This window comes from Rhinatrema bivittatum, chromosome 7 (assembly GCF_901001135.1).
Source record: "Rhinatrema bivittatum chromosome 7, aRhiBiv1.1, whole genome shotgun sequence".
NCBI lineage: Eukaryota > Metazoa > Chordata > Amphibia > Gymnophiona > Rhinatrematidae > Rhinatrema > Rhinatrema bivittatum.
The window spans coordinates 224355417-224367637 of NC_042621.1; the positions used below are offsets into that span (position 1 = coordinate 224355417).

The 12221-nt window shown below is 47.0% G+C and overlaps 1 protein-coding gene across 1 annotated transcript in view; it reads left to right on the top strand.

Annotated features, from left to right (window-relative positions):
* MYOF (myoferlin) overlaps positions 1-12221 on the top strand; it is a 386224-nt gene that overhangs the window by 192290 nt on the left and 181713 nt on the right. Inside the window, 1 exon segment of the mRNA XM_029609901.1 lies at positions 3879-4056. Within this exon segment, the coding sequence (XP_029465761.1) occupies positions 3879-4056 (178 nt within the window).

Here is a 12221-nt window from a genome sequence, read left to right on the forward strand (position 1 = left end):
TCTCCACACCTTTGCAGCCCACTATTGTTTGGACAAAGCCGGAAGACAATATTCCATCTTCGGCCAGTCTGTCCTTCGTAACCTATTTACAACGTGAAGTACCAACATCCTTTCGCCTGTCCGGTGGGGTTCAGGATGCCCTCTGCCAAATTCCACCCCAGTTGTTGTGCTTGTTGCACCCCTTTGGGTACATTTGGTGCATGTTCGACATCCTCAGCTCGGTACTCACCCATATGTGAGGACTACCATCCTGCTTGTCCTATGAGAAAGCAAAATGTTGCTTACCTGTAGCAGGTGTTCTCACAGGACAGCAGGATGTTAATCCTCACGAAACCTGCCCGCCACTCCGCGATGTTGGGTTCGTAACATTTTGTTGTTTTATTTTTCGGCACTGCCTGTAGCTTTCAAATAAGACTGAAGGGGGACCCCTGCTGGCTGCAGGGTTACTGCCATGCTGGGCATGCCCAGTAGGGGCCAGTTAAAGTTCTGGAAACTTTGACAGAAGTTTTCCGTGATTGGGCTCCATCCTGATGATGTCACCCATATGTGAGGACTAACATCCTGCTGTCCTGTGAGAACACCTGTTACAGGTAAGCAACGTTTTGCTTTCCTTGACCTTCTCGACCTGGTTGATACTTATGACAGATGCAAGTCTCCAGGGTTGGGGAGCGCACTATCAGGAGCTGACAGTCCAAGGGCATTGGAATGCTGAAGAGTCCCTCTGGAACATCAATCGCCTGGAAGCCCAGGTGGTCTGGTTGGCATGCTTGTAGTTCAGCCACAGATTGCAGGATTAAGTGGTCTGAGTAATGTCTGACAATGCAACAACAGTGGCCTACATCAATTGACAAGGAGGAACCAAGAGCCAGTAAGTGTCACAGGAAATAGGTTAACTTATAGAATGGGCGGAAGGACATCTACAGATGTTCTCGGTCTTTGACATTGCAGGAAAAGAAAATGTTAGCAGACTATTTCAGAAGGGAGAGTCTGGACCCAGGAGAATAGGTGTTTTCGATGAGGCGTTTCAGCTGATAGTGGATCACTGGGGCCTTCCATTCTTAGACCTGCTGGTGACTTCTCGCAATGCGAAGGTTCCTTGATTCTTCAGTCACAGGAGAGATCTGTGGTCTCTGGGCATAGATGCTCTCTTATAGGTCATGCTAGAAGACCAGTTGCTTTATGCCTTTCCTCTGTGGCCCTTTTGGGCAGGGTAGTTTGAAGGATCGAAGGACACAGTGGGCTGGTACTCGTGGTGGCACTGGATTGGCCCGGACGCCTAGGGTATGCAGAGCTGTGAAGACTCCTGGTGGAGACTTCACGTTGTCTTCCACTGCACAAGAAACAGTTGCAGCAGGGACTTGTCCTTCAGGAAGATCCACCTCTGTTTTGTTTTATAGTTTGGCCCTTGAGAGGGCTCACTTGCTGAAGCATGGATATTTCTCTGTGGTAATTGCTACTTTGCTTCGTATTTGGAAGTTTTCCGCTTCCTTAGCTTATGTGCAGGTTTGGAGAGTATTTGAGGCCTGGTGTGAGGATTGAGGTGTTCTTCCTCATTTGGTTAAGATCCCGCTCATTCTGGAATTTTTGCAGGATGGGTTAAATAAAGAATTGACTTTTAATTCCTTGAAGGTACAGGTTGCGGCTCTTGCTTCCTTCAGAGACCCGGTGAATGGCGATTCCTTATCGTCTCATCCTGATATGGCCTGTTTTTTGAAGTGTTTGAAGTATCTTCAGCCTCCCTTGAGGTTGCTGGTTACATCGTGGAGTCTTAATTTGGTGCTGGAATTCTTAGCAGGCCCTACATTCTGACTGTTTTGTAGCTTTTCCTTGCAGTTATTGAACTTGAAGACGATGTTCCTGGTGGCTATATGTTCTGCGCATCAAATTTCTGAGCTGCAAGCCTTATCTTGCCGGGAGCCCGTTCCTTCAGGTATCTCCAGGGGTGTTCACAGCTGCGAACTGTTCCATCTTGCTTGCCTAAGGTGGTCTCAGAATTTCATTTAAATCAGTCCATTTCCTTGCCATCCCTGGATAAAGTCAGGGGTGCGGAGGAGTATCGCCTCCTGCGTCCCTTGGATATCAAGAGACTTGTGAGATATCTGGAGGTTTCTGAACCTTTCTGAAAGACGTGTCGCCTATTTGTCCTTCGTGGTGGAAGGAAACAGAGTGAACCAGTTTCGCGAGTTATAATAGCTTGCTGGAATAAGGAGGTAGTCATGGCCGTGTTTGTGGATGCTGAAAAGCCGTTGACTACTCAGGTTAAGGCTTATTCCACTAGGGCTTGGGCAGTGTCATGGGCAGAGGTTATTATTGTCTCCCGTCAACATTTGCCGAGCTGCAACATGGTCCTCCTTACATATTTCTTTTTTCAGGTTTTATTGTCTGGATGTGCAGACCCGGGAAGATGCAGCCTTTGCTCATGCGGTGTTAAACCACGGGCAGCCTCCCACCCTGTTCGGGAGTAGCTTTGGTACATCCCACTAGTCTTGAGTCCATCTGTCTACACACTAGGAAAGGAGAAATTACCTCTTAGCTGATAATTTTGTTTTCTTTAGTGTAGACAGATGGACTCAGCTTCCCGCCCTCGGCTGCCGTATGCTTGTGTCAATGGTGCTGCTGTGGGGCTTCGTGTTCCAGGGAATTACTGGTAAGTGTTCATCTAGTCCCTAGATTGGGGTACATACGTTCCTTGCTTGAGTTCAGTATTTCATGTTGGTTGGGTACAGTAATGGCTGTTTTTTGCTAGTCTGTCTACAGTTGCTTTTGAAGCTGTTGTCACTGCAGTAGTATATATACTGTGATGTCAGCTTGCTCCATCTCCATCTGCTGGTAGGGCCGCATAAACCTCTAGTCCCGAGTCCATCTGTGGACACTAAGGAAAATGAAATTATCAGCTAAGTAGTAATTTCTCATTTTCATCAGCAGTGGTAGAATTAAAAAAAAAAAAATAAACGAAATGAAAGGTAATTTTATTTCTACCACATCAACTTGGCAGGTAGAAAATTGTTATAATATATTGTAAATATGTTCAAAACAAACACATATTATATTTGAAACAAAGCTGGATTTTTAATCTTCAAAATGGAGGAGATTACTAGTTCTGCTATAGTTTGGCTAAACATAATAAGTTGAAAAGTGCTTGCTAGAAACACTACACTTGGGCCCATTTCTCTTTCTCAAAGCAAGTGAAGTCAGCACTGGGAAATTAACAGTAATAGTTGTTGGGTGACTAAGTTTGCACCCATTCAAACTAAAATTAGAATTTGTTGGCAACTTTGTTCCCACCCCCAAACCAAATTGCCGCAAAAATCCATCAAGTGGTTTCCAACATAACAAAAGATATGCCATACTGGGTCAGACCAAGGGTCAATCAAGCCCTGTATCCTGTCTTCAACAGTGACCAATCCAAGTCACAAATACCTGGCATGTACCCAACATTCAATAGATCCCATGCTACTAATGCCGGCAACAAGCAGTGGCTATTCCTTATCGAATAATAGCAGTTTATGGACTTCACCTCCAGGAACTTATCCAGTCCTTTTTTTAAACCCAGCTGCATTAGTTGCCTTAACCATATCCTCTGGCAACAAATTCCAGAGCTTGATTGTGCTTTGAGTGAGAGAGAATTTTAACCGCACATACAGACAGACAGACATACCGTTGACAACAGGCACACTCCCTCCTGCAAAGCATGCCAAAAAACTGCATGTTGGGAAGGTAACCAAAGGTAGTTAACATCCTAAAAGCATTGCAGCTCTGGAAATGCTACTCAGAATTAATCTTTAAGTAAAAAAAAAAAAATTGATAGTCTTGATTATTTTGAAAGCTCTATAAATGTTTGCATTTTTATTTAAAATGTTTCTTTTTAAAATCCATAGAAATATCAGCGCAGACGGAAGTACAGTCTCTGTGCTGTCTTCCACTCTGCCACCATGCTTCAGGACATTGGTGAGGCCATCCAGTTTGAAGTTAGCATTGGTAACTATGGCAACAAGTTTGATTGCACCTGCAAACCCCTTGCGTCCACAACTCAGTATAGTCGTGCTGTGTTTGATGGTAAGTATGATTATAAAATAATAAATGTGTGATAAAAAATAAATCTTCTTACCAAAAGATAACTTTTTATTTTCTAGCATGACCATTCAAGTAGAGCATCTTAAGTTAAATGCAGGAGATCCTGCTACAGTGCCTTGTAGCACTTGTACATTTTTGGCATTTTAATGTCTAAAATATGCAAATCAAAAGTAGGAGTTTTTCACTGATTTTACATAATATACTCTACACTTTCATCATGAAAGAACAATTGTAGAATTATTTCAAAAGTACATACTACAAGAATTCATCACTTAGTCTTCATTGCATAAATCTTCACACTCTTTGTCATAGCAAGTTCAGATTAACTCTGGTTCAAAAAATAGCTTTAAAAAGACCATCATATATCAAATAAAGCCCACCTGAGCCCAATTACAGTAATTGAGTTGATGTGAATACTCCTGGATGCAGAATCTAGCTGTTTCTGTGATACTGAAAGTAGTTGCTGATATAGCAGGGAGAGATGGAAAGGGGTTTGTAGCACACACATTTTCTCTGAGGACAAGCAGGTTGGCAGTCCTTACACATGGGTGACATCCGATGGAGCCTGGCACAGAAAACTTATGTCAAAGTTTCTAGAACTTTGACTTACTCCCTCTGAGCTTGCTCAGCATGCCATTATTCCATACAACAACACAGGGTCCCTTCACTTTCTTCCATGGAGCCTTGTGTCTTACTTGAGTTTTGTGGTGAAAGTAGCTCTTTTCTTTTACAATAATAATTGTGATTTTCACGTTTTTCTAACTTGTATTCAGTGTCTTCCTCTTATCGTCTTAGTTTTCTCAACGTTTGGGTAAGTTTTTTTTCATTTGTCGTTCCCCTGGGGCAGTGGTATGGTTGGTGCCCACTGGCAGTCGACTGCTGCCACCATCTATTTCAATTTAGCATCCCTTTTATTTTACGATGGCATGTCCTCTATGGGATTTAAGTAATGACCCAAGTGTACAAGGACCATGTCTATCATAGATCCCTGTGATAGATATGTCCTCTACCTAGGGGTATCATATGATGTCTGGGGTTGCAGCAGAAGCACCTAATTAACCCCAAAAGGATGTCTGGCCTGACTAAAGAAGATGGAGTGACTTGTTGGATTGGGCAAATTCAAGCCATTGACATTGAAGGCATCAACATTGAAGGAGCTTGGAGTGTGCTGATGGCCATCGAGCCCTCAATATTGGCAGAGCCATCACTTCTGTTGACAGTGAAGGCTGATAAGGGCATCAGAGACAGATCCTTGCCTAGCTCCTCCAGGTCAAAGACATCTGATTTATTGTCATCAGCCTTAGCACCAGAGAGAGACCGAGCTGAGCATTGAGGGAAGCGAAGAAACATCAGCATTATTCTATGTTGATGCATAGTGCTGGGCACGGGGATGCACCAGTGGATGCTGTGACTCACCCAAAGTGACCACCGTGGGGAGAAAAGCCAATCCTCTGCAATGCGATGCCTAGGGGTTTTCCACAGCCTCCAGCAGTCCAGATGTCTGCCATCGATTCTCCTCTCGGTCCAAAGAGGATGTGACCATTCCTCCTGGCTCCCAGTCGGTCTTGGTATTAGTGATGTTCGAGGAGGAGCTTGAGAAGCACGTGCAGGTGGCCATGAAGTGGGTAGTGTGGAGTCTCTGCGTTGGTACTGATGGCACCGGGGCCAGCACAGACTTATCTCAAGCCCCTGTTCGAATCTCTTCATGCACTTATCAGCATGCTACTGACACAGGGTGTGCTGGTGCCTGGGGGGGGGGGGGGGGCATCAAAGGCACCACTGGCTGATCCTGTGGTCATACATGATTCCCCAGAATGGGATGCTCCCCCAGAGATGGGGTATATCCTCAGAGCCTGGGCCAACACAGCAGGTTTCGTCAGTCCCCATACCGCTTGCCAGGGGTCAAGTTCCACGGGGATCATTGCCTGTCGATGATACTGATGACGTTGCCTCTTATGGCCCCTGGAGGGGTGACGTTTCAGATGCTTCTGACACAGATACATCATATGGTCTCCCCTTGGACCTGCTCTTCCAGCTGATTGAAGGAAGTCTTCACTAGAGAACTTCTTTACAGAGTTTGTTGGGTTGATGGCAGAAGCCATACCCTTTCAGTTAGACGGAGGAGGTTACCCGGCACAAGATGCTAGATATCCTCCAGTACATGGAGCTACCCAAGGAAATAATGGCACTCCCAGTACCCAAGATCCTTATGGAGCTACTGATGCCTCCTGCAAACAGGAAGGCGGATGTAGTTTATCTCATCCAAAAGGCTCATAGATTCAACAAATGTCAGGTGCTAGACCAATCTGTGGTTGTCGAATCTGCTCTCAAGAAGGCCAATCTCCTTTGGACCCATTCCTTGGTGCCCCTGGGGGAGGATCAGAGGGCAAAGGATGCTCTGGGGAGAAAAGTCTGTTAAGGAGCTATGCTTTTTACTCGCATAGCAGCCTAACAGTTTTATATCGGCCAGTATATGCGGGACATTCTGAATCAGGTGCAGGAAGCAGCTGAATAGCTGCCTCAACAGCAGCAGGATACACTCCAGTTGCTGGTGCACAAGGGCCTGGAGTGCGGGAAGTACAGTATCCAGTCGATCTACAACATTTTCAAAATGGAATTCTCTGCAGCAGTGCTCATAGATTTGTCTGACACGGGCCTCAGACTTTCGACTGGAGGTGCTATGCACAGGAGAGAATTTCTTCAGAGATAAGGTGAAGGATGTGGTCGCCCAAATTTGGGACCACCACGCAACACTCCAGCAACTCTCCACCAACACCCAGGACCCACTCTCCTCATCCAGGATGCCATCGAGGTTGGGAGGATGGAGACTTTCTTCCATACAAGGAAACTACCTTCCTCTGCCTAGACCCTGTCAACAACTGCAGCCCTAGGCAAAAGAGGGCCCCGAAGTCCCAGCCAGTGCTTCAGTCAACTCCAGGGACAGGGTTCTGACTGAATCACAGGAGCATAGCCATGTCTGTCATACTCGTGACAAAGGATCTTCCTGTTGAGGGCAGACTGTGGTTCTATGTGAATTGGTGGCCCAGTGTAACTTCAGACCAGTGGGTCCTTGCCATCGTGCGCAATGGGTACAAATTAAATCTGAGTACCCTGCCAAATTGCCCCTGGGTCCTTTTTGCAGACTGGTAGCTCATCAGAAGGTACTTGTAGAGGAGCTCTCTTCCCTTTTAATAGCCAGAGTGGTCGAACCCATCCCATCAGGGAAAAGAGGGACAGGGATTTTACTCTCAGTATTTCCTGATACCAAAGAAAACAGAGGGACTCCATCCCATCCTAGCCCTAAGGGCTTTGAACAAATTTCTGAAAAAGAAAAAGTTAAAGATGTTTTCCCTGGGCACCATAATCCCTTTCTTGTGAAAAGGGGACTGAATATACTCTCTCGATCTGAATGATGTGTACACCCATATCGAGATCTTCCCCAGTCATCGTAAGTTTCTCTGATTTATGATGGGAACTCAGCAATTCCAGTACCGCATATTGCTATTTGAGCTAGCATCCATCCGCACATGTTTTCACAAAATAACTAGCCATGGTGGCAGCACACTTACACAAGATGGGAATCCATGTTTTCCCCTATCTACATCATCTATCAAGAGGACCTTTTGGGCAGGAACCAAGGCGTCCATGTGCCCAGTCATCCAGGTGCTGGAGTCACTAGGGTTTATCATCCACTACCCCATCTCAGTCCATCACCTCAATTGGACTTCATCAGAGCCCTGCAAGACATGGCTCATGCCAAGGCCTACCCGCTGTGGCAACTGGCCATCAACCTGATGATCATCATGACAGGGATTCATCAGAGCCCGCAGGTATCAGCCTGGACATTTTGAGGTTGCTGGGCCATATGGCTGCCTCATTGCATGTCACTCCCCTGGCACTGCTGCATATGAGGAGCACACAATAGACCCTAAGGTCCCAGTGGCATCAGGCTAAACAGGACCTACGAGACTGCATCTCTGGCCCTCCAGGAATTTGTCTTGGTGGCGGGACATTGCCAATCTGGAATGGGGGTTACCTTCCAAACTCCCTGGGTTCAAATTACATTAATGGATGTGTCCACCGTGGACTGGGTAGCTCATTTAGATGAGTTCAGCACCCAGGGTTTGTGGTCCACTCAGAAAAGGCATTGTCAGATCAATTTTGTGGAGCTTTGGATGATCAAGTGTGCTCTGTGGGCATTCAAAGATCAGCTGTTCAACAAAATTGTCCTGATATTGACTGAGAACCAAAATGCAATGTGGCGTGTCAACAAGGAGGGAGGCAACAGGCTCATACTTCCTGTGTCAGGAAATGGTTTGGATTCGATCATGGGCTCATTCCCATTGGATAGTGCTCAGGGCCAAGTATTTGCCTGGTATGGAGAATGTATTAGCGGACAGGCTGAGTTGCGCCTTCAGATTCCATGAGTGGCCTCTAAATCAAGGTATGTTGATTTGGATCTTCTGTCTGAGGGAACCCAGACAGGGATTTATTTGCAGTAGCTTGAAACAGGAAGGTTCCTCACTTCTGCTCCCTGGCCAGATGGTGGCTATAAATACACTTGAATCTAGCCAACTGTAATAGAGCCGGCTAGATTTAAGCCTGGTCCTCCTGTGCATAGGGATGGCTGGCGCTGAATATGGCTTGGCTGACCAGTTTGGGTCCAACTGGCTAACTCCTGAAGTTAGATGGCTGGGCCCTTTGGAAAATCTCCCTCACAGTACACAATCCGACAGTGGGAGGTCGGAATTATCAGCATAAGGTTTGCATGGCCTGTTGAGATCACACATAGTATGCAATGAGACACCGCGTTCATTGAGATGGGGGGAAGGAAGCTGCCTGCCAGCCATTAAGCCTAATTTTGCTTTGTCCATGGTTTACACCTTTGCCTTAGTTTTTGGGAACTTGCCAGGTTCTTATGGCCTGGATTGGCCACTGTTGGAAACAGGATACTGGGCTTGATGGACCCTTGGTCTGACCCAGTATGGCATTGTCTTATGTTCTTACAGGACTCACAGCAGACCAGCATAAGAACATGAACATGCCTTCACCCTGTCTTTGGGCAAGGGTCTTATGCACATGAATCCTCCAGCTTTACTGGTGCAAAAACTTTATTGAAGCTTTGAGAGGACAGAGGAGCTATGATTCTCGTAGCCCCTCATTGGGAGGGACAGGTCTTGTTTCCACTCCTTCAGGAAAATTTCATCCAGAAGCCGATCAGACTGGGGACTTCCCCAAATTTCATCACTCAGGACAGGGGCAGGTTGCATTATCCCAACCTTCAGGCCCTGTTGCTTCATAGCCTGGATGTTGGGAGGATGACTTTCCAACCTCTCAATCTTTCTGAGAATGTGGCTTCCAGAAAGCCTTCCACCAGAAATTTGGATGAACTAGAGGAGGTTCTCTGTGTGATGTGAGCAAAAGGCCTTAGATCCTTTCTCCTGACCGACACACAAACTGCTTGACTACCTTCTACACTGGTCAGAAGCTGATCTTAAAACCAACTCCGTGAGAGTTCACCTGAGTGTGATTGGCGCATATTATCATAGTGTAGATGGTAAGCCCTTCTCTGTGTAGTCTATAGTTGTATGGTTCATGTGAAGTCTGCTTCAGTTGAAGCCTTCCCTAAGGTCTCCTGCTATGTCCTGGAACCTCAATGCAGTGCTGGCCCAGCTGATATAAGCTCCCACTGGGCTGCTGCATTCATGTGACGAGAAATACCTGAACTGGAAAGTCATATTTTTTGTGGCGGTCACTTCAGCTCGCAGGGTCAGCAAGCTCCAGTCCTTAGTGACTTATCCATCTTATATTAAGGTTTTGCATGACAGGGTGGTCTTGCAGATGCACCCTAAGTTCCTGCCTAAAGTGGTATAGGACTTTCATCTTAACCAGTCCATTGTCTTGCCAACATTATTTCCCAGAAACCATTGCTCCAAGGCAAATAAGCCCCATGCAGTTTGCACTGCAAAAGAGCCTAAGTCTATCTGGAGCAGACAGAAACCCATAGACAGTCCACCCATCTTTTTGTTTCTTTTGACCAGTACAGGCTAGGTATTGCCATTACCCAGCAGACACACTCCAATTGGCTAGTAGACTGAATTTCCTTTTATTATGCCCAAGTGGGACTGCATCTTGGAGGTCATGTCAAGGCTCACTGTGTTTGAGCCTTGGCAGCATCGGTGGCTCACTTGCAAGCATTTCCTATGGAAGAGATCTGCAGAGCTGCAATGTGGCGTTCTCTCCACAAGTTCACAACGCATTATTTTCTGGATAGGGATGGCTGACGTGAAAGCAGCTTTGGCCAGTCTGTCCTTCGAAACTTGTTTGAGGGTTAGAACCCAACTCCGTTCCTGCCTAGGGCCCATTGTTTTTGTTAAGGCTGCCTCCCCCTTGTTACCAACTAAACTGGTTATTGTTGTGCCCATTGCCATTTATTTTGTGTTTTGTTGGTCTTCTTTTATGTTGGGGGGCAATCTTTAGTTAGGAATTCACCCATGTGTGAGGACTGCCATCCTGTTTGTCCTCTGAGAAAGCAGAGTTGCTTACCTGTTAACAGGTGTTCTCAGAGGACAGCAGGATGCCAGTCCTCATTAAACCCACCCACCTCCCCGTGGAGTTGGGTTTCCACTTTGTGGGTTATTCCTGAATTCTGTATTATGAGACTGAAGGGATCCCGTGTGGATGAGTGGTATAATGGCATGCAAAGCATGCTCAGAGAGGCTCAGTTAAAAGTTCTAGAAACTTCTGACATGTTTTCTTTGTGCTCCATCGGAGGATGTCATTCATGTATGAGGACTGGCATTCTGCTGTCCTCTGAGAACACCTGTTACAGGTAAGCAACTGTGCTTTCTTCATGCTCACTTTCACACACATGCTGTTTCACATACTTTTTTCTCTCTGGAAGCACAAGCAGCAGCAATCATCTCCTTCACTCCACAGTGGGCAGTGGTATTTTTTCTTTGGGCTGCCGGGGCTAATGCTGCTGCTCTTACTCCTGATGGCTTTGTCAGATGATGCTGCAGCTGTTCCAGCTCCTGATAGCAGTGGCCATAGCACCTCCTTCCCGCCCACGCGGGCCTGGAATTGTGGTGCTCTTATTAGTCTGCCTAGTGCTTCTACTGGCCCTGGTGTTACTCTTAAGACATGCCCATGGCCCCCACAGGGGATATGAATACTGCCTTTGCAGCTTCCCTATCCCCCCAGCAGACCTAGGGAGTAGAATACCCGACCCAGAGATTGAACCTAGCAGCTTCTGCATGGCAGTGCACAGCATTTAGTAACTGAGCCACCGAGCTGGCCCTATTACCACTTTTATGAAGAAGGCAACATGCGTCTTTCTCCTGTCTTCTGGATCTACTCCTCTCTCCAAAGATCTATTGAACAGATCTAAAGTGTAGAGATGTGAATCGTGTCCTCGATCGTCTTAACGATCGATTTCGGTTGGGAGGGGGAGGGAATCGTATTGTTGCCGTTTGGGGGGGTAAAATATCGTGAAAAATCGTGAAAAATCGTAAAAAATCGAAAAAACGTAAAATCGCAAAACCGGCACATTAAAACCCCCTAAAACCCACGCCCGACCCTTTAAATTAAATCCCCCACCCTCCCGAACCCCCCCAAATGACTTAAATAACCTGCGGGTCCAGCGGCGGAACGGCAGCGGTCCGGAACGGGCTCCTGCTACTGAATCTTGTTGTCTTCGGCCGGCGCCATTTTCCAAAATGGCGCCGAAAAATGGCGGCGGCCATAGACGAACACGATTGGACGGCAGGAGGTCCTTCCGGACCCCCGCTGGACTTTTGGCAAGTCTTGTGGGGGTCAGGAGGCCCCCCCCCAAGCTGGCCAAAAGTTCCTGGAGGTCCAGCGGGGGTCAGGGAGCGATTTCCCGCCGCGAATCGTTTTCGTACGGAAAATGGCGCCGGCAGGAGATCGACTGCAGGAGGTCGTTCAGCGAGGCGCCGGAACCCTCGCTGAACGACCTCCTGCAGTCGATCTCCTGCCGGCGCCATTTTCCGTACGGAAAATGGCGCCAGCCATACGCGTATGGCCGGCGCCATTTTCCGTACGAAAACGATTCGCGGCGGGAAATCGCTCCCTGACCCCCGCTGGACCTCCAGGAACTTTTGGCCAGCTTGGGGGGGCCTCCTGAC